This window comes from Hyperoodon ampullatus, assembly GCF_949752795.1.
Source record: "Hyperoodon ampullatus genome assembly, contig: scaffold_598, whole genome shotgun sequence".
Classification (NCBI taxonomy): domain Eukaryota; kingdom Metazoa; phylum Chordata; class Mammalia; order Artiodactyla; family Ziphiidae; genus Hyperoodon; species Hyperoodon ampullatus.
The window spans coordinates 13945-41068 of record NW_027640397.1 but is presented as its reverse complement, the minus strand read 5'-3'; the positions used below and the strand labels follow the sequence as shown (position 1 = coordinate 41068).

At 40.9% G+C, this 27124-nt stretch overlaps 1 protein-coding gene and 1 pseudogene across 2 annotated transcripts in view; one reads left to right on the top strand and one right to left on the bottom strand.

Annotated features, from left to right (window-relative positions):
• Positions 1-27124, bottom strand: part of DRAM1 (DNA damage regulated autophagy modulator 1) — a gene marked incomplete at its 5' end in the record, with an annotated part of 42662 nt that overhangs the window by 14676 nt on the left and 862 nt on the right. Inside the window, one exon of the mRNA XM_079728722.1 lies at positions 4015-4082. Coding sequence (XP_079584848.1) covers positions 4015-4082 — 68 coding nt within the window. The remainder of the gene's footprint in view (positions 1-4014; positions 4083-27124) is intronic.
• LOC307070140 (large ribosomal subunit protein uL15-like) lies at positions 6940-26830 on the top strand (annotated as a pseudogene). The gene is made up of 4 exons: positions 6940-7022; positions 9297-9646; positions 10295-10346; positions 26703-26830. The product of its transcript is annotated as a large ribosomal subunit protein uL15-like (transcript).

The following is a 27124-nucleotide window of genomic DNA, read 5'->3' as shown; positions in this document are numbered from 1 at the left end:
GGGCTTCAGTCGGTGTGGAGCGTGGGCTCAGTAGTTGTGGCACACGGGCTTAGTTGCTCCATGGCATGTGGGATCTTCCCGGACCAGGGCTCGAACCCATGTCCCCTGCATTGGCAGGAGGATTCTTATCCACTGCACCACCATAAGAGGAAGTCCCTCCTCTTATGGTTTTGTTCTTCATGTTTACTTCTTTAATTGCCATTGGCTTTTGTGAATGGTGTGAGAGCAAATTTAACTCAGCAAATTTAGCTTATAGAAAAAGTCACATAGATACGCAGAGATATGTTTAAAAGATATTCACTTTAGCATTGTATATTACAAAATGAAAAATACCCTAAATGTTTAACAATAGGGGACTGAATTATAAATTATTATACGTCCATGAGATGGATATCATGCATGTGTTAGGATAAAGTAGATTTCTGTGTGTTCAATGGTGTTATGGTGGCCATAATATTTTTTGCTGAATTTTTAAAACCAGTCTAAAAGCTAATCATTTATCATAGAGCATTTTAACATTTTAAACAGGGATATTCATGTCAGATTCTCCCTTGCCTAGAAGCAAAAAGCTACATTTATCACTTGCTAGTGATAAAATAATCTGTCTTCTAAATCTGGACTCTGGGCAAGGATGGTGTAAGAGGGCACTGGGATTGACTGACTCCTATTTCTACTTCCCCTTGCTCACCTCCAAAACCTTGGGAGGAGAAGACCACAAATGAGTGATGGGGTGAAACTCCCTCTACCAAGGAGGATGAACCAATTCTGAAGATGCTAGTCACTAGGTAGGCTTTCCAGCACCTCTGCCCCTTCCCGCCCTGCATCAGTAGAGAGGGCCAGAAAGTGCTGGTTATGTGATGGGTCCCTGGCAAACACCTGATTGTTCTGCAGGGTTAAGGGTTTATGGAAAGAGCCCTACCTCTTCCATCCATATACCCTCATCACCCATAGAAGACTGAGTTTTTTAGTCATTACATTAATTGGCTCATGAGAGAAGGTTGTAGCCTCTCAACTGCATCTCAGGTGCATTTGAGGAACTGAAAAATCATAGCTGAGTGGGAGACAAACTGTTCCATGCTTCACCTTTCCCTTCCTTTGTCAGTGGTTCAAAAGCTTTTGTGAGTATCCAAGTCCCTTAGAGTGCTGGTTCACAGCACATATGCTTGGGCCCCACTTCCAGAAGTTCTGATCCAGTAGATCTGCAGTGTGGCCCTGGAACAGGCCTTGGAACCAGCACCCAATAGGATTTTCTGGTAAGTTACCTTCAGAACACACTCTGAGAAACATTAGCTTCTAAACTTTAGGTGTCTTTGGCTTAACGCAAATGCATTGGATATAAATCACAATTTTAGAAATTACATTTAAAATCCATTTCAAATTCCTGTGGCAAATTACCAGATAAAGTGAATAGTTCTATAATGAGGCCATAAATAACTTTGGATTTCTAGTCACTTGAGTTTCTCAAAGTAGAGCAAAACTGTAGTTGCAAAGGTTATACTTTTCAAAAATCACATATACCAAGCATAAACCCTAATGTAAACTATTGACTTTGGGTGATAATGATGTGGCAATGTAGGTTCATCAGCTGTAACTAATATATTACTCTGGTGGGGGGATGTTGGTAATGGAGAAGGCTGTGGGGGGGGTGTGGGGGAGCAGGGTATATATGGGAAATCTCTACCTTTTCCTCAAGTTTTCTGTGAATCAGAAAATGTTCTAAAAAATAATGTTTGTTAAAAAATAACAATAAAAGAGGGCAGACAGCAGAAGCAAGAAGAACTACAATCATGCAGCCTGTGGAACCAAAACCACATTCACAGAAAGATAGACAAGATGAAAAGGCAGAGGGCTATGTACCAGATGAAGGAACAAGACAAAACCCCATAAAAACAACTGAATGAAGTGGAGATAGGAAACCTTCCAGAAAAAGAATTCAGAAAAATGATAGTGAAGATGATCCAGGACCTCGGAAAAAGAATGGAGGCAAGGATCAAGAAGATGCCAGAAATGTTTAACAAAGACCTAGAAAAATTAAAGAACAAACAAACAGAGATGAACAATACAATAACTGAAATGAAAAATACACTAGAAGGAATCAAGCAGAATAACTGAGGCAGAAGAACAGATAAGTGACCTGGAAGGCAGAAGGGTGGAATTCACTGCTGCTGAACAGAATAAAGAAAAAAGATTGAAAAGAAATGAAGACAGCCTAAGGAACCTCTGGGAAAACATTAAACGCAAACAACATTCGCACTATAGGGGTCCCAGAAGGAGAATAGAGAGAGAGAAAGGACCCGAGAAAATATTTGAAGAGATTATAGTTGAAAACTTCCCTAACATGGGAAAGGAAATAGCCACCCAAGTCCAGGAAGCACAGAGAGTGCCAGGCAGGATAAACCCAAGGAGAAACACATCGAGTAATCAAATTGAATAATTTAATTTAATTTAATTTAATTAATTAATTTAATCAAATTAAAGACAAAGAAAAATTATTGAAAGCAACAAGGGAAAAACGACAAATAACATATAAGGGGACTCCCATAAGGTTAACAGCTGATTTCTCAGCAGAAACTCTACAAGCCAGAAGGGAGTGGCATGATATACTTAAAGTGATGAAAGGGAAGAATCTACAGCCAAGATTGCTCTACCCAGCAAGGATCTCATTCAGATTTGATGGAGAAATCAAAAGCTTTACAGACAAGCAAAAGCTAAGAGAATTCAGCACCAACCAAACCAGCTCTACAACAAATGCTAAAGGAACTTCTCTAAGTGGGAAACACAAGAGAAGAAAAGGACCTACAAAAACAAACCCATAACAGTTAAGAAAATGGTAATAGGAACATACATATCAATAATTACCTTAAATATGAATGGATTAAATGCTCCAACCAAAAGACACAGGCTTGCTGAATGGATACGAAAACAAGACCGATATATATGCTGTCTACAAGAGACCCACTTCAGACCTAGGGACTCATACAGACTGAAAGTGAGGGGATGGAAAAAGATATTGCATGCAAATGGAAATCAAAAGGAAGCTGGAGTAGCAATACTCATATCAGATAAAACAGACTTCAAAATAAAGAATGTTACAAGAGACAAGGAAGGACACTACCTTGGATGATCAAGGGATCAATCCAAGAAGAAGACATAACAATTATAAATATATATGCACCCAACACATAGGAGCACCTCAATACATAAGGCAACTGCCAACAGCTCTAAAAGAGGAAATCGACAGTAACACAATAATAGTGGGGGACTTTAACACCTCCCATACACCAATGGACAGATCATCCAGACAGAAAATTAATAAGGAAACACAAGCTTTAAATGACAAAATAGACCAGATAGATTTAATTGATATTTATAGGACATTCCATCCAAAAACAGTAGATTACACTTTCTTCTCAAGTGCACAAGGAACATTCTCCAGGACAGATCATATCTTGGGTCACAACAAATCAAGCCTGCGTAAATTTAAGAAAATTGAAATCATATCAAGCATCTTTTCCGACCACACCACTATGAGATTAGAAATCAGCTACAGGGGAAAAAATGTAAAAAAAAAAACCACATGGAGGCTAAACAATACGTTACTAAATAACCAAGAGGTCACTGAAGAAATCAAAGAGGAAATCAAAAAATACCTAGAGACAAATTACAGTGAAAACACAATGATCCAAAACCTATGGGATGCAGCAAAAGCAGTCCTAAGAGGGAAGTTTATAGAAATACAAGCCTACCTCAAGAAACAAGAAAAATCTCAAATAAACAATCTAACCTTACACCTAAAGGAGCTAGAGAAAGAAGAACAAACAAAACCCAAAGTTAGTAGAAGGAAAGAAATCATAAAGATCAGAGTAAAAATAAATGAAATAGAAACAAAGAAAACAATAACAAAGATCAAAGATCAATAAAAGATCAATAAATAAAAATACATAAACTGTAACATTTTACTTCACGTGAGATTGGTAATTTTTAATTTATTTATAATAATTATTGCGCACTTACCAAGAAATGCAGAGAAGTTTATCATAAATCCAAAAATACCACTCTCTGGAGGTGTTGTTCCTGTATCACTGAGAAAGAGAAGACATGTCCAAATTAATAAAAAGGAATTCAGTTCAGCCCTCTGGGCAGGCATGTAATTGGCAGGTATTATATTGTGTCCCTTCTGGGTGTTCAGCCACTTTGAATTCCAAAGATTTGACCTGATTTTGTTCTAAAGTATTTTCAATTTGGGCTCTGAAAAATTAAAAACTATTTTTTCTTTTTTCCCCAGTTTTACTGATATATAATTAACAAACAGCACTGTATAAGTTTAAGGTGTACAGCATAATGATTTGACTTACAGACATCATGAAATGATCACCACAGTACGTTTTGTGAACATCCATCATCTCATATAGATACAAATTTTTTTGAGAACTTTTTTTGTTATAATGAGAACTCTTAGGATTTACTTTCTTAACAACTTTCATATATAACATACAGCAGTGTTAATTATATTACCCATGTTGTACATTACCTCCCTAGTACTTATTTATATTCTAACTGGAAGTTTGTGCTATTTGACCACCATCATCCAATCCCCCTCTTCCTCACCCCTGGCCTCTGAGAACCACAAGTCTGGTCTCTTTTCCTATGAGTTTGTTTGTATGTTTGTTTGTTTTGAAGTATAATTGACAACACTATGTGAGGAAATATTTAAAGTGAATGGTGGTGGTGTTTTTCAGATGATCCCACCTGAAAAATCTGATGTGTGTGTTCATTCTTGATGAGGAATTGAGTGAGACTATTTTGGGGGGGGGGGAGGGAAACCTGGTCTAAAATCACATTTGAAAAGTCTACTATTTGAATATTAAATATACATAAACACATCACTTTAATTTTTAACAATATGATTTATGCATAAGAATTTACACTGCTGAAAATATGATAGAAGGCTGAGCAATAAATATTATTGATGCCTGTCAGTACTTTATGGAAATAGGGTATCATGGGTATTACTCATGGTGATAAATTATTTTAACAAAAAAATAGCTTCTATGAGACATATTTCATATGCAGTCTATCAATTAATTAATTCAATGAGCTGGAATGTAGCATTTGACACGTGCTGGCTTCTATTCATTAATGCCAAGGTTTACGTTTTTATACTCTCAAGCTGCTTGCATAAAGCACAGTTTCAAACTGATGGCAAAGGCGCTCCCAACATGAAACAACTGGTACTTGTCTTGAGTGTTTCCACGTTTTAAAACAGCTCTGAAATTTAAGTACTGAAAAATGGATCAAGTTGAAAAGATGCACTTCAAAGTGTTTGAAAAATTCCACAGGAAGCCTGTGTGTGCAGGAAGCAGGAGTCTTTAAGCTTTGTGAACACTTAATATTTGAAGAGTATGAAGAGGTTAATGTTCCCCCTTCCCACAAATTCCTCTAGTCCCAATTACTTCAATCTCAGTGTCACTTGTACCTGTAAGAATCTGAAGGGTTTAGAATTTAACATTACCATTTTTCCTACAAATAATCTTTTTTCTCACTAAAGGGATGTTGAGGTGAAGGCTGCCCAACGTTTGGGATGCCCTTCTGAGCACATCGTCCTGAATGGGCGAGGAGGGGACGGGAACCAGTGATGGAAACAGCTGGTGGAAACAGCTCATGTGTGCCCTTGGGCAGCACTTTTGCCAGAAAATTCTCACAGGGAAAGGAAGCCTTCTATTCTTGACCTCAGGGTATAAAAAAGCAGCTACCGATGACTCATGCAAGAGTACTTGTTGGCACAGGTCTGAGAGGAATCTGCCATGTGCCAGGAAGATTGTTGGTTGTGGAGAAGTGAGGAGGATATTCAGCGGGGTAGGTAGGTGGGGGGACAAAGGTGCTCTAACAGGAGATGAGAAGATGACCATACTTGGGAATGATCTGTCCAGGGAGAGCAAACCAGGACATATTTCAAGGGCCCAGGTATGCAGTCCACATGGCATCGAACATGTGATTCGAAAGCTCAGAATTTCAGAGTGATATTTTATTCTTGCTTATCTGTACATTTAAAACCATACAGGCAGGGCTTCCCTGGTTGAGAGTGGTTGAGAGTCCGCCTGCTGATGCAGGGGACACGGGTTCGTGCCCCAGTCCGGGAAGATCCCACATGCCGCGGGGCAGCTGGGCCCGTGAGCCATGGCCGCTGAGCCTGCATGTCCAGAGCCTGTGCTCCACAATGGGAGAGGCCACAACAGTGAGAGGCCCGCGTACCGCAAAAAAAAAAAACAAACAACAACAACAACAAAAAAAAAACATACAGGCAGAATCTGGGAATTCCCTCGCAGTCCAGTGGTTAGGACTCCATGCTTTCACTGCCATGAGCCTGGATTAGATCCCTGGTCAGGGAACAAAACAAAGAACCCACAAGCCACACAGCGAGGTCAAAAACAAAAACAAACACACAAAAAAACCCATACAGGCAGAATCAAAAGTGCTTTGCAAACAGCCTTTCCATATGCATTTGTTGAATGAATGACTATCAGTACTGGCAGTAGACACTACTTTTTGAACACTTACCATGTACCAGGCACTGCTAGGTGCTCACCCTACGTCATTTCATTTCACCCTCTCAACCCTGAGGTGGGCCTATTACCAACCCCACTTTATTAAGGAGGAAACTGGGTATTGGAGATGTTATATAACTTGTTCCAGGTCCCAGTGCTATCAAATGGAGGGAATCTACATTCCATCCATGTGTCTGACTCTGCTTTCCTGCCTCCTCTGTGCTCTAACAGCAGGCAAGGAACGAAGCAATTAGAAGAATGACTGGGGGAGGAGAGCGAGCACAGATGTGCTGGTAAATGCTTAACAAACAGCTCTAGAGGGAACCTGATTTGTAACACAGGCCAATTTCCATGCTATAAATATTCCTAATATGTCAAAATTCAAGCTACCAAAATGCTGGTCACTGAACAAGGAGTTGGGAAAAAATGCACACAGTTGGCTCATGATGCCTTAGTTGTATACCAGGAAGGTGTAAAGTAGGTTAAGACCTCATAGCTTCTCAGATGCCATCATTTAATAATAAAACACCTTTGAAAAATGGTTCTGAAGAACCTAGGGGCAGGACAGGAATAAAGATGTAGACATAGAGAATGGACTTGAGGACACGGGGAGGTGGAAGGGTAAGCTGGGACAAAGTGAGAGAGCGGCACGGACATATATACACTACCAAATGTAAAATAGATAGCTAGTGGGAAGCAGCCGCATAGCACAGGGAGATCAGCTCGGTGCTTTGCGACCACCTAGAGGGGTGGGGTAGGGAGGGTGGGAGGGAGACGCAAGAGGGAGGAGATATGGGGATGTATGTATATGTACATCTGATTCACTTTGTTATAAAGCAGAAACTAACACACCATTGTAAAGCAATTATACTCCAATGAAGATGCTAAAAGAAAAAAAAGAATAAACTGGAAACTAATACTACATTGTAAATCAACTATATTTCAATAAAAAAATTTTTTTAATTAAAAAAAAAATAAGAAGAAAACACTTTTGGGCTTCCCTGGTGGCACAGTGGTTAAGAATCCGCCTGCCAATGCAGGGGACATGGGTTTGAGCCCTGGTCCAGAAAGATCCCACATGCCGTGGAGCAACTGGGCCTGTGCGCCACAACTACTGAGCCTGCGCTCTAGAGCCCGCGAGCCACAGCTACTGAAGCCCACATGCCTAGAGCCTGTGCTCCGCAACAAGAGAGGCCACCGCAATGAGAAGCCCACCCACCACAAGGAAGAGTAGCCCCCACTCATCGCAATTAGGGAAAGCCTGCGCGCAACAACAAAGAACCAACGCAGCCAAAAATAAATAAATAAATTAAATTAATTAAAAAAAAAAACCCACCTTTGACAATTATTCACCACCATGGTCTGATTTTCTTTCAGGATTACTCAGTCTATAACACCCACCATCAATGCATGAGTACCAATGGGCCTACATTCCTACACTTGGCACTACAACATAGGAAACAATACTACAAACATAGGGGAAAATATGAATGCACCGCATTCATAACCAGTTATTTGATTAAATGAAATCATCTTTTAAAAAATTTTTATTTGGCTGCAAAAATAACCATAAACTTTATCCACTCATCAACAAAATATTTATGGGACACCTACCATGTGTTAGTACAATCTGAGTCACAAATTTCCCTATTTATCAGGTAAGAGTGGTCAGTGTGTGATTTATTTCCATTAAGTGACAAAGTGGTACCTAAACTACATTTGGTGATTTTTATTTATTTATTTATTTATTTGGCTGCACCGGGTCTCAGTTGCAGCATGCAGGATCCAATTCCCTCACCAGTGATTGAACCCAGGCCCCCTGCATTGGGAGCATGGAGTCTTTACCACTGGACACCAGGGAAGTCCCCCATTTGGTGAAATTTTGCTTAAGAATATTTCAAGAGGGGGGCTTCCCTGGTGGCACAGTGGTTAAGAATCCTCCTGCAGATGCAGGGGACACGGGTTCGAGCCCTGGTCCAGGAAGATCCCACATGCCACGGAGCAACGAAGCCCATGCGCCACAACTACTGAGCCTGCGCTCTAAGAGCCCCGTGAGCCACAACTACAGAAGCCCGCGTGCCTAGAGCCCATGCTCTGCAACAAGAGAAGCCACCGCAATGAGAAGCCCGCGCACTGCAACGAAGAGTAGCCCCCACTCACCACAACTAGAGAAAGCCCGCGTGCAGCAAAGAAGACCCAACACAGCCAAAAATAAATAAATAAAATTAATTAATTAATTTTTAAAAATTCAAGAGATAAACAACGAAGTCCTACCATATAGCACAGGGAACTATATTCAATATCCTGTGATAAACCATACTGGAAAAGAATATGAAAGAGAATATATATATATATATATGTATATAACTGAATCACTTTGCTGTACAGCTGAAATTAACACTTTGTAAATCAACTATACATCAATAAAATTTTGTATAAAATTTAAAAAGAAAAAGAGTATTTCAAGAAAACTTTCCAGGGAATTCCTGGTCTGGTGGTTAGGACTCTGTGCTTTCACTGCTGAGGGCATGGGTTCAGTCCCTGGTCAGGGAACTAAGATCCTGCAAGCCATGCAGCTTGCTGCGGCCAAAAAAAAAAAAAAAAAAAGAAAAGAAAAAACTTTCCAAGCAGAAAATGAAACTGTGGCCACTTCTAAGAACTTTTAAGGATAGTAGTGGTTACCTACTATCGTTAATACAAACGGAAGGCTCCCTCTTTCATCTCAGCCACTGACATGCCATGCTGACTAAGGAAGACCCAGAAACTCAGGGGCCATGTGCCATGCAGTCATGCCATGGCTGCATCATCAAACGTCGGAAGCACCCAGAGGCCTGGGTAACGCGGATGGCATCCATCACCACAGGATCAGCTTTGACAAATATCACCCAGGTTACTTTGTGAAAGTTGGAATGAGGCATCACCACTTAAAAGAGGAATCGGAGCTTCTGCCCCACTGTCAACCATGATAAACTGTGGACCTTGATCAGTGAGCAGACATGGGGGAAATGCTACCAAAAACAAGACTGGAGGTGCTCCGATCATTGATGTGGTGTGATCAGGCAGTTCTGGGGAAGAGAAAGTTCCCAAAACAGCCTGTCATTGTAAGCAGACAGGGTAGGGGGGCCCTGGAGGAAAAGAACCAGATATAGCTTTTTGACATTAGAGAAGCCATTTAGCCCTAAACCATTTTATGATCTAAGCCTGGCTGCAATGCTTGCCCTTGAACAGGTCTCAGCAGTAATGAACTTAAGGGAACAAAGGAACAAACAACTGTTACCAGGCAAAGTGAGTAACAATAGCAAAGATAATAAGTCAGTTGTAAAGACTCCCAGTTCTGTTTCAATGGTAAAGATTAGCCTGAAGCACTTTCTGGAACTGTTTCACAGAATTTAAACCCCTCTGGAGGGCTCATTCACCAGATGGACTGGAACCTAAGGGATGAGAATGTTGACCTTTTCTGATCCTCGTGACATCAACTGACTAAAGCTTGGACATTGTCGACCTTTGCCCCGATTCTATGCTGAATTCTCCTCTGTTCAAGCCCCTTCATGAGTATGCAGGTAACCTAGCTTAAAGCTTCCCCAATGTTGCTGTTTGGGGAGACTCTGCTTTGGGAAAGGTCCCTGGTGTTCTACTTACTTGCTGCAGTAATATATCCTCCTTTCTTCCATTGTTTGGCTTGGCTGTGTCTTCTGGCTTGACACCTACCAAGAGGTGAACCCACTTTTTGGGGTAAAATTGTCATGAAGGTTAAATTCTTCAGCAGAAGAGCTGAGGAGAATATTAAGGGTGTGTGTGCATGTGTGTGTGTGTGTGTGTGTGTGTGTGTGTGTGTGTTGGGAGGCAGGGTGGGGGAGTGCCTCTGTCCTGGTAGCTTGAAGTCACATGGAGGGAGATTCTTAAATGTTAACAAGTGCATTTCTTTAAAATTAATATACTATACATTTTTTCATATATATATATATATATATATATATATATATATATATATATATATATATGAAAGCCTCTCTTACCTTAAAATGTTCTTTTCAGTCTTTCTTTTGGTCTCCAAGCTATTACTTTACATCATAAGTAAATACTGTATCACACCTTCCACCTGACACTGGAATCTAGATGAACATAACACCAAGGGGGTACCAAGGGAACCTGTTGGTAGCCTCTTTTTCTTTTATGTTTTTTAAGTTCACAGTAAATGATCATATTGTGCAAAGGCAGAGGTAGTAGCATTTGGTTGGCACAGCTGTACTTGGGCACCTGATTCAGGAAAATGGAGAATGAGTGCCATGCCAAAGCAGTTGCCTCCCGATTTGGCAGAAGTAGTCCCCTTACCCAACTCCCACAACATCATTCTGTATCACATGGCTTAAAGACCTGGCCCAGATCCATCCACCTCCTCACTTGCCTCCTAGTAAATGAGGCACTTCCTGGAAACTGTACAGGGGGATAAGAACTCATTGTTCATTTGCATGTGGCTTAGAACCTGTTGAGGCTGTTATGTGTACACACTTGTGCCTAGGAAATCAGTTTACTGTGGAAATATTTACTGTGTTTCGATTTCTACAAGTTTTGTTCATCACGGAAAATTCCAAACTGTTTATCTAACACCTTTCTCCAAAGTAATTTATGATGTTAAGCCACTTCATAATCACTTGGTGCTCAAAGGGATAAAAACAATACAAATAAGACGTGCATTGGTTCAAGATGGTGGAGTAGAAGGACGTGTGCTCACTCCCTCTTGCGAGAGTACCGGAATCACTACTAACTGCTGAGCAATCATCAACAGGAAGACACTGGAACTCACCAGAAAAGATACCCCACATCCAAAGACAAAGGAGAAGCCACAATGAGATGGTAGGAGGGGCACAATCACAGTAAAATCAAATGCCATAACTGGTGGGTGGGTGACTCACAGACTGGAGAACACTTACACCACAGAAGTCCACCCACTAGAGTGAAGGTTCTGAGCCCCACGTCAGGCTTCCCAGCCTGGGGGTCTGGCAACGGGAGGAGGAATTCCCAGAGAATCAGACTTTGAAGGCCAGCGGGATTTGATTGCAGGACTTCAACAGGACTGGGGGAAACAGAGACTACACTCTTCGAGGGCACACACAAAGTAGTGTGCGCATCGGGATCCAGGGGAAGGAGCAGTGACCCCATAGGAGACTGAACCAGACCTACCTGCTAGTGTTGGAGGGTATCCTGCAGAGGCGGGGGGTGGCTGTGTCTCACCATGAGGACAAGGACACTGGCAGCAGAAGTTCTGGGAAGTACTCCTAGGCGTGAGCCCTCCCAGAGTCCACCATTAGCTCCACCAACAGCCTGGTAGGCTCCAGTGCTGGGTTGCCTCAGGCCAAACAACCAACAGGGAGGGAACCCAGCCCCACCCATCAGCAGACAAGCAGATTAAAGTTCTACTGAGCTCTGGCCACCAGAGCAACACCCAGCTCTGCCCACCACCAGTCCCTCCCATCAGGAAGCTTGCACAAGCCACTTAGGTGGCCTCATCCACCAGAGGGCAGACAGCAGAAGCAAGAAGAACTACAATCCTGCAGCCTGTGGAAGGAAAACCACATTCACAGAAAGACAGAATAAAAAGTCAGAGGGCTATGTACCAGATGAAGGAACAAGATAAAATCCCAGAAAAACAACTGAATGAAGTGGAGATAGGAAACCTTCCAGAAATAGAATTCAGAAAAATGATAGTGAAGATGATAAGGACCTCAGAAAAAGAATGGAGGCAAGATCGAGAAGAAGCAAGAAATGTTTAACAAAGACCTAGAAGAATTAAAGAACAAACAGATGAACAATACAATAACTGAAATGAAAAATACACTAGAAGGAGTCAATAGCAGAATAACTGAGGCAAAAGAACGGATAAGTGACCTGGAAAACAGAATGGTGGAATTCACTGCTGCAGAACAGAATAAAGAAAAAAGAATGAAAAGGAATGAGACAGCCTAAGAGACCTCTGGGACAACATTAAACACAACAACATTCAAATTATAGGGGGTCCCAGGAGAAGAGAGAGAGAAAGGACCCGAGAAAATATTTGAAGAGATTATAGTCGAAAACTTCCCTAACATGGGAAAGGAAATAGCCACCCAAGTCCAGGAAGCACAGAGAGTCCCATACAGGATAAACCCAAGGAGAAACACGCTGAGACACATAGTAATCAAATTGGCAACAATTAAAGACAAAGAAAAATTATTGGAAGCAACGAGGGAAAAACGGCAAATAACATATAAGGGAATTCCCATAAGGATAACAGCTGATTTCTCAGCAGAAACTCTACAGGCCAGAAGGGAGTGGCATGATATATTTAAAGTGATGAAAGGGAAGAACCTACAACCAAGATTACTCTACCCAGCAAGTATCTCATTCAGATTTGATGGAGAAATCAAAAGCTTTACAGACAAGCAAAAGCTAAGAGAATTCAGCACCACCAAACCAGCTCTACAACAAATGCTAAAGGAACTTCTCTAAGTGGGAAACACAAGAGAAGAAAAGGACCTACAAAAACAAACCCATAACAGTTAAGAAAATGGTAATAGGAACATACATATCAATAATTACCTTAAATGTGACTGGAATAAATGCTCCAACAAAAAGACACAGGCTTGCCGAATGGATACGAAAACAAGACCCATATATATGCTGTCTACAAGAGACCCACTTCAGACCTCGGGACACATACAGTCTGAAAGTGAGGGGATGGAAAAAGATATTCCATGCAAATGGAAATCAAAAGGAAGCTGGAGTAGCAATACTCACATCAGATAAAACAGACTTCAAAATAAAGAATGTTACAAGAGACAAGGAAGGACACTACCTTGGATGATCAAGGGATCAATCCAAGAAGAAGACATAACAATTATAAATATATATGCACCCAACACATAGGAGCACCTCAATACATAAGGCAACTGCTAACAGCTCTAAAAGAGCAAATCAACAGTAACACAATAATAGTGGGGGACTTTAACACCTCCCTTACACCAATGGACAGATCATCCAGACAGAAAATTAATAAGGAAACACAAGCTTTAAATGACAAAATAGGCCAGATAGATTTCATTGATATTTATAGGACATTCCATCCAAAAACAGCAGATTACACTTTCTTCTCAAGTGCACAGGGAACATTCTCCAGGATAGATCACATCTTGGGTCACAAATCAAGCCTCAGTAAATTTAAGGATATTGAAATCAAGCATCTTTTCCGACCACGACGCTATGAGATTAGAAATCAACTACATGGGAGAAAATGTAAAAAAACACAAACACATGGAGGCTAAACAATACGTTACTAAATAACCAAGAGGTCACTGAGGAAATCAAAAAATACCTAGAGACAAATGACAATGAAAACATGGCAATCCAAAACCTACAGGATGCAGCAAAAGCAGTTCTAAGAGGGAAGTTTATAGCAATACAAGCCTACCTCAAGAAACAAGAAAAATCTCAAATTTTGAAATCTCAAAATCAAAATATCTCAAAACTTACACCTAAAGGAACTAGAGAAAGAAGAACAAACAAAACCCAAAGTTAGCAGAAGGAAAGAAATCATAAAGATCAGAACAGAAATAAATGAAATAGAAACAAAGAAAGCAATAGCAAACATCAATAAAACTAAAAGCTGGTTCTTTGAGAAGTTAAACAACTGATAAACTATTAGCCAGACTCATCAGAAAAAGAGGGAGAGGACTCAAATCAATAAAACTAGAAATGAAAAAGAAGAAGTTACAATGGACATTGCAAAAATACAAAGCATCCTAGGAGACTGCTACAAGCAACTCTATGCCAATAAAATGGACAACCCGGAAGAAATGACAAATTCTTAGAAAGGTATAAACTTCCAAGACTGAACCAGGAAGAATTAGAAAATATGAAAAGATGAAGCACAAGTAATGAAGTTGAAACTGTGATTAAAAATCTTCCAACAAACAAAAGTCCAGGACAAGATGTCTTCACAGGTGAATTCTATGAAACATTTAGGGAAGAGCTAACACCCAACCTTCTCAAACTCTTCCAAAAAATTGCAGAGGAAGGAATACTCCCAAACTCATTCTGTGAGGCCACCATCACCCTGATACCAAAACCAGACAAAGATACTACAAAAAAAGAAAATTACAGACTAATATCACTGATGAATATAGATGCAGAAATCCTCAACAAAATACTAGCAAACAGAATCCAACAACACATTAAAAGGGTCATGCACCATGATCAAGTGGGATTTATCCAAGGGATGCAAGGATTCTTCAATATATGCAAATCAATCAATATGATACACCATATTAACAAATTGAAGAATAAAAACCATATGATCATCTCAACACATGCAGAAAAAGCTTTTGACAAAATTCAACATCCATTTATAATAAAAACTCTCCAGAAAGTGGGCATAGAGGGAACCTACCTCAACATAATAAAGGCCATATACGACAAACCCACAGCAAACATCATTCTCAGTGGTGAAAACCTGAAAGCATTTCCTCTAAGAGCAGGAAGGAGACAAGGATGTCCACTCTCACCACTGTTATTCAACATAGTTTTGGAAGTCCTAGTCCATGGCAATCAGAGAAGAAAAAGAAATAAAAGGAATACAAATTGGAAAAAAAGAAGTAAAACTGTCACTGTTTGCAGATGACATGATACTATAATACATAGAGAATCCTAAAAATGCCACCAGAAAACAACTAGAGCTAATCAATGAATTTGGCAAAGTTGCAGGATACAAAATTAATGCACAGAAATCTCTGGCATTCCTATACATTAACAACGAAAGATCAGAAAGAAAAATTAAGGAAACAATCCCATTCACCATTGCAACAAAAAGAATAAAATACCTAGGAATAACCCTACCTAAGGAGGTAAAAGACCTGTACTCAGAAAACTATGAGACACTGATGAAAGAAATTAAAGAGGACACGAACAGATGGAGAGATATACCATGTTCTTCAATTGAAAGAATCAATATTGTGAAAATGACTATACTACCCAAAGCAATCTACAGATTCAATGCAATCCCTGTCAAATTACCAATGGCATTTTTTACAGAACTAGAACAAAAAATCTTAAAATTTGTATGGAGACACAAAAGACCCCGAATAGCCAAAGCACTTTTTTTTTTTTTTTTTTTTTTTTTGGCGGTACGTGGGCCTCTCACTGTTGTGGCCTTTCCCGTTGCGGAGCACAGGCTCCGGACGCACAGGCTCAGCGGCCATAGCTCACGGGCCCAGCCGCTCCGCGGCATGTGGGATCTTCCTGGACCGGGACACGAACCCGCGTCCCCTGCATCAGCAGGCGGACTCTCAACCACTGCGCCACCAGGGAAGCCCCCCAAAGCACTTTTTAAAAAAAAATTTATTTATTTATTTGTTTGTTTGTTTATTTATTTATTTATTGGCTGCATTGGGTCTTCGTTGCTGTGCACGGGCTTTCTCTAGTTCCAGTGAGTGGAGACTACTCTTTGTTGCAGTGTGCAGGCTTCTCATTGCAGTGGCTTCTCTTGTTCCGGAGCACGGGCTCTAGGCCCGTGGGCTGCAATAGTTGTGGCACGTAGGCTCAATAGTTGTGGCTCGTGGGCTCTAGAGCATAGGCTCAATAGTTGTGGCACACAACTAAGCCACAAGTTGTGGCTTAGTTGCTCTGTGGCATGTGGGATCTTCCCGGACCAGGGCTTGAAGCCGTGTCCCCTACATTGGCAGGTGGATTCTTAACCACTGCATCACCAGGGAAGTCCCACCAAAGCAGTCTTGAAGTAAAAAAATGGAGCTGGAGGAATCAGACTCCCTGACTTCAGACTATACTACAAAGCTACAGTAATCAAGACAATATGGTACTGGTACAAAAACAGAAATATAGATCAACGGAACAGGATAGAAAGCCCAGAGATAAACCCACGCACCTATGGTCAACTAATCTATGACAAAGGAGGCAAGAATATACAATGGAGAAAAGACAGCCTCTTCAATAAGTGGTGCCTGGAAAACTGGACAGCTACATGTAAAAGAGTGAAATTAGAACACTCCCTAACACCATACACAAATATAAACTGAAAATGGATTAGAGACCTAAATGTAAGACCGGACACTATAAAACTCTTAGAGGAAAGCATAGGAAGAACACTCTTTGACATAAATTGCAGTAAGATCTTTTTTGATCCACCTCCTAGAGTAATGGAAATAAAAGCAAAAATAAACAAATGGGACCTAATGAAACTTAAATGCTTTTGCAAAGCAAAGGAAGTTACAAACAAGATGAAAAGACAACCCTCAGAATGGGAGAAAGTATTTGCAAACGAATCAACTGACAAAGAATTAATCTCCAAAACATATAAACAGCTCATGCAGCTCAGTATTAAAGAAAGAAACAACCCAATGCAAAAATGGGCAGAAGACCTAAATAGACATCTCTCCAAAGAAGACATATAAATGGCCAAGAAGCACATGAAAAGCTGCTCAACATCACTAAGTATTAGAGAAATGCAAATCAAAACTACAATGAGGTATCACCTCACACCAGTTAGAATGGGCATCATCAGAAAATCTACAAACAACAAATACTGGAGAGAGTGTGGATAAAAGGGAACCCTCTTGCACTGTTGGTGGGAATGTATATTGATATGGCCACTATGGAGAAGAGTATGGAGGTTCCTTAAAAAACGAAAAATAGAATTACTATATGACCCAGCAATCCCACTACTGGGCATATACCCAGAGAAAACCATAATTCAAAAAGACACATCCACCCCAATGTTCATTGCAGCACTATTTACAATAGCCAGGTCATGGAAGCAACCTAAATGCCCATCGACAGACGAATGGATAAAGAAGATGTGGCACATATATACAATGGAATATTACTCAGCCATAAAAAGGAACGAAATTGGGTCATTTGTAGAGATGTGGATGGACCTAGAGACTGTCATACTATGAGTGAAGTAAGTCAGAAAGAGAAAAACAAAAATCGTATATTAACGCATATATGAGGAACCTAGAAAAATGGTACAGATGTACCGGTTTGCAGGGCAGAAATAGAGACACATGCAGAGAACAAACGTATGGACACCAAGGGGGGAAAGCGGTGGTGGGGGGGGTGATGAGTTGGGAGATTGGGATTGACATGTACACACTGATGTGTATAAAATGGATAACTAATAAGAACCTGCTGTATAAAAAAATAAATTTAATTAAAAAAAACATGCATGATAATATAAGCTTGGTCGAATACCGTTCTTTAAATCATGGGATACATGGGATTCCATTACTCTAAAGCCTGGGGTCATGGTTTACTGGGGGGACTGAGATGCTGGCAGTATGCAAAATTATCTGCATGCCCAAACAGGTTTATTAGACTGTCCTAAAATCCTAGGCCCATTGCTTGGAAGATTAGTCAGGACCTAGAACCAAAAAACACTTAATGCACCCGTATAAGGAGACCATTACTTCCTTTGTCTTCATATTTAAATATATTATTTAAAATAAATAACTATGATAATAAAAAGTCATTCCAGGGCATTCCCTGGTTGTCCAGTGGTTAAGACTAGGTGCTTTCACTGCTGTGGCCAGGGTTCAATCCCTGGCTGGGGAACCAAGATCCCACAAGCCATGTGGCCAAAAATAAAAAAGTCATTCCATTTTATTACTTATATTATTAGGGCTAACTTTTTGGCAGCTTCACTCAGTGATTATTCTAGAGTGGGAGGTACCCTATAGCTATATCAACTATTTTTTTTGAGGTGTGGTTGATCTACAATACTATATTCAACTAGTTTTAAATTTAAAAAGAATATCCTAGTCATAAATGCAAACAACTTGCTCTTTTCTCACTCTATTCACATGCAATTGCCCTCTTTCAACCCAAGTTCCCTCTTTGTTCACTCATACAACATTTTTAAAATACTGTTAAACAACATTGTAAAACAGCTATACTCCAATAAAAATTAATTTTTTTTTTTTTTGCGGTACACGGGCCCCTCACTGTTGTGGCCTCTCCCATTGCGGAGCACGGGCTCCAGACGCACAAGCTCAGCTGTCATGGCTCACGGGCCCAGCCGCTCCGCGACACGTGGGATCTTCCCGGACCGGGGCACGAACCCGTGTCCCCTGCATCGGCAGGCGGACTCTCAACCACTGCGCCACCAGGGAAGCCCTAAAAATTAATTTTAAAAATTTAAAAAAGGAAGTTTAGTGAGAAACAAGCTGGTCTGCCATCACTAGGTCAAACTACTTCCATGTAGTTTTAACATTTTAAGATAATTTAAAGATTTTTGTAATCAAAGTTGATTGTTTAGAGGAAATTAATTTTATTAATCAGAAAATCAAATTATTGTTATCTTAAAACAGCTATTAGTTTCATGAATAGAATAACAAGATTAAGTTGTCCTTAAAGACTTGTGAAAAAAAAGTTCCAATGTTTGTATCCATAATGAAATAAATTTTAAATTCAGTGTAAAAAAAAATTTTTTAAATACTGTTAAGCATCTCCTATGTGTTGGGAACTGTGTCGGGTGATGAGGATACAAAGATGAAAAGGTAATTCACTACCTTCGAGAAGCTTAGTATCTAACAAAAAAATTCAAAGATTCATTGATTCAACGTATAGTTACTGATTGCCTTCTATGTAACAGGCAATTTTGTAGCAGGGTGAATGCAGTGGTAAGTAAAACAGAAAAAGCCCCTTCTTTGTGGAATTACATTCTGTGGGGGGCAATAAAAATCGTCTAGGAGTGGGACTTCCCTGGTGGCACAGTGGTTAAGAATCCGCCTGCCAATGCAGGGGACACGGGTTCTGAACCCTGGTCTAGGATGATCCCACCTGCCGCGGAGTAACTAAGCCCGCGTGCCACAACTACTGAAGCCCGCGCGCCTAGAGCCCGTGCTCTGCAACAAGAGAAGCCACTACAATGAGAAGCCCTCATACAGCAACAAAGACCCAATGCAGCCAAAAACAAATAAATTAAAAAAAATTTTTTTTAATCATCTAGGAATGATGAATGCTGTGAAGAAGAGGCAAGCTGGATAAGAGGACAGAGAGAGACAGATGAGCCACCCACTCGAGACAGGGTAATCTGGGGAGGGTCCTTGAACAGAGATCTGAATGAATATTTGGGCCAGGAAAATTACAAGCAGAGGGAAGAGCCAAGTCAAAGGCCAGCAGGTGGCAATATATTAGAGCAACTGCAAGGAAGGAGGCGTGGCTGGAGGGGGAGTAAGCAAGGACCTGTGTGCACATGGGCGAGGGTGTCATGGAGAGCCCCGTAGGTCATGGTAAGGACTCTGAATGTTACTCTAAACGTGATGGGAAGCCACTGAGGGCTGAGAGCAGGGAAGTGATATGAAGTTGACTGATGTTTTTAAAGGATGTTGCAAAAAGACTATGGAGGCGCAGGTGTGGACCAGGGAGCCTTAGGAAGTGATTTCAGTAGTTTATCAAGAGAGGACAGTGGCTTGGACCAGAATGGTAATGAAGAGGGAGGCATAAGAGGTCAGATTCCGAAATTTTTTCTGAGGGGAGTCTCTAAAAAAACAATCCCTGCTTGGACTATCGCTGCTAATATTACAAAAGGAAAAAAACATTTCCTCAGCACTTACACTTGCCTTCATCTTATTTGGTCTTCAGAATATTATAAGGAAAGTACTTATCATCATCTTAAAGATGAAGAAACTGAGTCTTAGAAAAGAAACTTGCCCAAGGTCACAGAGATAGTAAATGGGGAAGCCAAGCCATGTATCTAGAGCTGTCTAATTTCAATGGACACAGTTCAGAACTCTCCTCTGCTGTGTGATATTGTTTCTTTTTATGATAACATATCATTTCCACGTGAGTTTACAGAACTGTTTATCTTACAAGCGGGTTCACACCAGTGATCCCTCCTGCAGCCATTACCTTAGTAAGTTGTCCTTGGCATGCTTTGACTCCACGATGCATGTTCTTGATGGACTGAATTGCAATTACTGTCAGGGAAAGAGGACTGTTCAGTGGACCACTCTTTTTTAAGTTGAAATTGAGCACTTAGGTTTAAAAATTGTCAGCCCTGCATCAAGACTTCTGAGCGATACTCTACTGCCTTTTAAAAAGTAGGACTAGCAGAAGAAAAACATTCACAAGTTTAAGTCAGTGAGAAAAATAAGTATTTTATGTAAATAAATGACAATGAAAACTTTAAACGGAGGAGAACTTATATATATATTTACAGTTGACTCAGAAGCCAAACAATGCTACAAGCTGCAAAAGTTCAGGATCTTCAATGTTCTTACTGTTTTTCATAGAATTAACTAATTTGGGCAATGCTTTTTGACAAAAATATTAAACTATAAATTATCATTTCAAGGATGACACTTTTCTAGCCCAAAGTTTTAAATGGCATGCCTACCTTTTCGTCTTATGATACTGTGGCTTAGAGATACTGTGAGGTAATAATCACTGCACTGTAAAGACTGAAATGTCATTAACATCATGTCAGAATATGTGACTCTGTACACAGAGACCTCATTATCCTATTATTTATTATCCTGAATCCCATTGTTGCAGCTGAACAGGGAAGCAAAAGTCACCATTGCCTGAAATTCAGTGTAGTTAATAATTAAAAGAGTTGGTTTAAGCAGAAGCCATCAAAATTATATGGATTCGGGGGGCAAGGGATAAATTAGGAGTTTGGGATGAACAGATACACACTAATATATATAAAATAGATAAATAACAAGGACCTACTGTATAGCACAAGGAACTATATTTAATATCTTATAATAATAACCTATAATGGAAAAGAATCTGAAAAATAGAGATATAGGCATATGTATAACTGAATCACTTTCCTATACACCTGAAACTAACACAACATTGTAAATCAACTACACTTCAACTAAAATAATAATAATAATAAAAATTATATGGATATGTACACACCACAAATATACAAATGTACATACATTCATTTGCCTACATGTTGATGTGGGCCAAGGCTGTTACATGAGTACGAGTCCACTGTATGTCCTCCTGGCATAAAAACCACATCTACTCTGAATCATCTCATTTCCAGTTTGGGTGTCTTTAAAGTGGATAGAGGGCTTCCCTGGTGGCGCAGTGGTTAAGAATCTTCCTGACAATGCAGGGGACACAGGTTCGAGCCCTGGTCTGGGAAGATCCCACATGCAGCGGAACAACTAAGCCCATGGGCCACAAGTGCTAAGCCTGCGCTCTAGAGCCCACGAGCCACAACTACTGAAGCCTGCACGCCTAGAGCCCGTGCTCCACAACAAGAGAAGCCACCGCAATGAGAAGCCTGCACACCACAACAAAGAGTAGTCTCTGCTCTCCACAACTAGAGAAAGTCTGTGCGCAGCAACGAAGACCCAACGCACCCAAAAATAAATAAATAATTTAAATTTTTAAAGAAAGGCAACCATGAAATCAAGAACTTTGCATCCTGTAATCGTAAAACCGTATTGGAAAAAGTATGTATCCCTCCCTTAAAAAATCAGCACCTGGATCATTTTAAGATTTTTGTTCATTATAGGAATTTTGTCTTTTCATTTTATTTTGTTCATTTTAATGAATTTTGTTCATTATAGCACATAGTTGTGATTATAACCTAAATTTTGTGATTGTTAACTAAGTGAAAGATAAAATAATTTTTAGATTCATTTTTGGAGTTAAAGACCCAACCACTTTTTTTAAAATTAATTAATTAATTTTATTTTTGGCTGTGTTGAGTCTTTGTTGCTGCACGCGGGCTTTCTCTAGTTGTGGCAAGCGGGGGCTACTCTTCATTGCGGTGCGCGGGCTTCTCATTGTGGTGGCTTCTCTTGTTGTGGAGCACGGGCTTTAGGCACGCGGGCTTCAGTAGTTGCAGCATGCGGGCTCAGTAGTTGTGGCTTGCAGGCTCTAGAGCTCAGTAGTTGTGGCGCACGGGCTCTAGAGCGCAGGCTCAGTAGTTGTGGTGCACGGGCTTAGTTGCTCTGCAGCATGTGGGATCTTCCTGGACCAGGGCTCAAACCCATGTCCCCTGCACTGGCAGGCAGATTTTCAACCACTGCACCACCAGGGAAGCCCCCAACCTCTTTTAACTTTGTTCACTATGCCATTTTGGCCCCCCTTTTAAGGGGCTTAATTCTTGGTGATCCAGTTTTCTGCCATCAGTCACTGAGCAGGATGTGTGGTCATGAGGAGGAACAGTGGGGATGGCCAGAGATCACAAGCCATCAAGCAAACAGTACTTCACAAAAAAGTGAGTCTAGGCTAATGAAAAGCAACCGGGATGCAGAATTGGCAAAACTTTAGAACTAAAGGGCCAAAGAATATTCTGGAAGCAGGAGACACAAGCCAAAGAAGAAGATATAAAAAAAGAAAGGCTGTCAGCTGGGAGCATTTGATAAGTAAAGGTGATTTAACATAGCCTGAGGGATTTGGTCAGAGAAGAAATCTAAGGAAGTATAACAAATTAAACATGATTGTACTTAAGAATATGAGCGTGGGGCTTCCCTGGTGGCACAGTGGTTGGGAGTCCGCCTGCCAATGCAGGGGACGCAGGTTCAAGCCCTGGTCCGGGAGGATCCCACATGCCGCGGAGTGGCTGGGCCTGTGTGCCACAACTGCTGGGCCTGTGCACCACAACAGCTGGGCCTGTGCTCTAGAGCCCGCGAGCTGCAGCTACTGAGCCCACATGCCTAGAGCCTGTGCTCCACAACAAGAGAAGCCACCACAATGAGAAGCCCACCCACCGTGGCAAGGGTTGTCCCCCGCTCGCTGTAACTAAAGAAAAGCCGACGCACAGCAACGAAGACCCAATGCAGCCAAAAATATATAAATAACTAAAATTTTTAAAAAAAGAAGAATATGAGCGTGGCCCTGTAAAAACCTAAACTAATGCTTTGAGGTTGATTTTTATTTGTCCTTGGTTTTCACATCCTTGCATTAATGGTTTCATAATACAGAAACATCACACTATGTTATTCCAACTTACTAAACTGGGTGGCTGTTTGAATCCCCATGCTTCTAATTTAATTTTCTGATAGGAAACATCCATTTGCCTAAAAAATAAATTCATATAAAAAGTTAATGCCAAGTTTAGAGATGTTACCTTTGGGAGAAACTGGGTAAAAAAATACATGGGATCTTTCTGTATTATTTTTTTATAACTGCATGTAAATCTATAATTATCTTAAAATTAAAAGATTAATTTTTTTAAAGTGTGGCAGGAAAAGTCTTATTTCCACCCTTTTTTTCCATCTGCTAGGGTTTTGCTGACCATGGCCACCTCCCTCCCTCATACACAGATAAACCATTTTTATTAGTTTCTTCATGCAAGCAAATACAGATAGATATACATTATTCCCCTCCCCAGTGGTAGTATATTTTGTTTGCATCTTGCTTTTTTCCATGTAACAATGTAATGAAATTCTAAAGAGAGTATTCTATGTAAAAAGAGCTTTCCTTTGAGATATTCTTGGGTAAATCATTCATTAAGCCAGTCCTCTACTGATGGACATTTGTATTGTTTCCAACCTTTTGTTATTAAGAGCCGTGCTATGAATATACTTCAGATATTGCATTTGTGTCATTTTGATAAATAATGCCCAAGTCCCTCCATAGAGATTGAATCACTTTACGTTCCCACCAGCAGTGTACGGGAGCCTGTTGCCCCGAAGTCTCACCAATAGAATGTGTTATCAAACATTTGGGTTTCTGCCAATCCAGTAGATGAGAAGTGAGTTTTTTTGTTTTGTTTTGTTTTCAGCCGGGCTGCGCAGCTTATGGGATTTTGGTTCCCCAACCAGGGATCGAACCCAGGCCCTCGGCAGTGAGCGCCTGGAGTCCTAACCACTGGACCACCAGGGAATTCCCAAAAGTGAGTTTTAATTTGAATTTTTATTCCATTCATGAGATTGAGCATATTTTCATGTGTCTAAGAGCTATAGGCCCACTTGTCCAAAATACTGAGGAATAACAATGTTATCAGAAAATATCTGATAAGAAAGCTGAATTTGATTGTCCTACTGGAAAGAGGTTCTTCCACAGTTCTGGATCTTATTTAAAATGCAATGGCTAGTGGTGATCATTTCTTAGTGTACAAAGAATACCGAATCACTATGTTGTATACCAGGAACTAACAAAGTGCTGTAGGTCAATTATACTTCCAAAACAAACAGAAAAAGATCAGATTTGTGGTTACCAGAGGTGGGGGTGGGGAGAGGGGACGTTACATGAAGGTATCCAAAAGGTACCAACTTCCGGCTGCAAGACAAGGAAGTGCTAGGGATGTCACATACAACATGAGTAACATAATGAACACTGCCGTATGTTAAGAGAGTGATTCTTAAGAGTTCTCATCACAAGGAAAAACTATTTTCTTTTGCATTTATTTTGTATCTATGTGAGATGATGGGTAGTCACTGAACTTATTGTGATGATCATTTCATGACATATGTAAGTCAATTCGTGATGCTGTACACCTTTAACTTATACAGTGCTGTATGTCAATTATACCTCAATAAAACTGGAAGATAAATAAATAAACAAAATTGTAAAATGCAATGGCTCTTATTTAAAGTGTTCAGCGTTGTTAAAAAACATCAGAACACCAGATTGGCTGAACAATGCCTTCGCGTAAAAGGGTGCTCACCCTAAATATGTCCAGATCACTGACCAACCACCAGTGACTTTACTGAGCCTTCCCTAAAGGGCTCTGCCCTGCCCTGGAGGGAAGAATAACAATACTCACAGTTGAGCACCCAAGACATATTAATTCAACAAATATCGGGAGCCTTCATGGATGTTACATTCCAGCAAAGGAAGACAGATGATCAGCATAATAAATAAGTAAATCATATAGTTTGTTAGAAGGTAATAGGTGCTATGGAGAACAAGACTGGATGGGGGGGGTCAGAAGCACTAGGGTGCAGTGTTAAATAGGGCCATCAGAGCAGGCCTCACAGAGATAACTGAACAAAGAAGGAGGTAAGGAAGAAAGCCTGGTGATATCTGGAGGAAGAACCTTCTGGCAGAGTAATAGCCAGTGCAGAGGCCAGGAGGAAGAGGTGTGCCTGACATGCTCAAGACCCAGGAAGGAGGCCAAGGAGTCTGGAGGGAAGTGGAGGGGTGGCGGGTAAGGAAAAAGAGGAGGCATCAGAGCAGAGATAAGTTAGATAAGTACGGTCTGGACCAAATGGATAAATCTGGAGTTAATCCCATCACGTCCAGAGACTTGCCCTTCTAATCTTGCCCTTGCCCTGGCCTCAATGACTTAGTTTTCTAGGAGGCGGCAGAGGCAATCCAGTGCTCCAGCCACTCATGTAGGCAGACAGAGCAGACAACCTACAGGCCCCAGGCACACTTAGGCAAGGAATCACGTGTTTGTAGGCTGAAGGCTCCCAGCAACAAGGGAACAATCTCATGCCTTTTTCTTCTGTTATTCCACTTTTTCCTGAAAGTTTCCTTTCCTTGCTAAATTTAAAACCTCTTCCTTGGAATGTCTGTGATTTGAGCATCTTACAAGTGGTTGGTCCTGTCAGCTCATTTCCCCATTTCTGAATGTCTAGTAGCTCACCTGGAGGTGATATTAATCACAGCTACATCAGACACCTCTACAAAGACTCAAACCCTGCCTCTGATCGCCTGGCCAATGTGTACCAAATACTACCTGCCCCTGACCTTCAAACTGGCAACAAACACAGCTGCTATTTTCTCAATAAAAAGCATTACCGGGAGTGAACTCTTGCTTTTTACATCAGTCTAAAAGGATCTATCCCACTTCAGATACAAGAGAAGCAAGACAATGGCACTTGGGACAGAGATGAGCCGTGAGAAACCAAGCCGAGGTTTCTGCAGGGGCAGCACGCCTGATGTTTCCTCGATGCATGGGACGCCTCATCTTGCGTGGGCAAAACCACCACCATTACTACAGATTTGGTTCTGTGGACTATTCTGCATATCACTTGCTTCCTTGCATCTTTAAACTGTAGTCCCCTCTTGCTTCACTTCGTTTCCCCTTCCTCGCCTACAAAAAAAGATTACAGAGCATTGCTCACCAGGCAGAATGGCTGCAGGAAGGAGAGGCCCTACAACCTCTATAATCTCTACAATCCCTACAATAATTAAGCAGTAACCTTGGGTGTCACCAACTTTATAATGCCTCACCAATCAATACAGACCCAGAGCGGTCACACCACTTGGATAAGGATGGATTCTTCAAATGTTTAAGGAACGCCATTACCACAGTCAAGGCGCAGAACTGGGAGCCACACGAAGAGGATCCAGACGCATGTCCTGGGCACTGATAAAGTGACTCTCAAGAAAGGTAGAGGCCAGACGTCCCTGGTGGCGCAGTGGTTAAGAATCCCCCTGCCAATGCAGGGGACACGTGTTCAAGCCCTGGTCCGGGAAGATCCCACATGCCACGAAGCACCTAAGACCGTGCACCACAACTACCGAGCCTGGGCTCTAGAGCTCGCGAGCCCCAACTACTGAGCCCACGCACCACAACAAAGAGGAGTCTCTGCTCGCCACGACTAGAGAAAGCCCATGAGCAGCCACGAAGACCCAACGCAGGCATAAATAAATAAATTTATTTT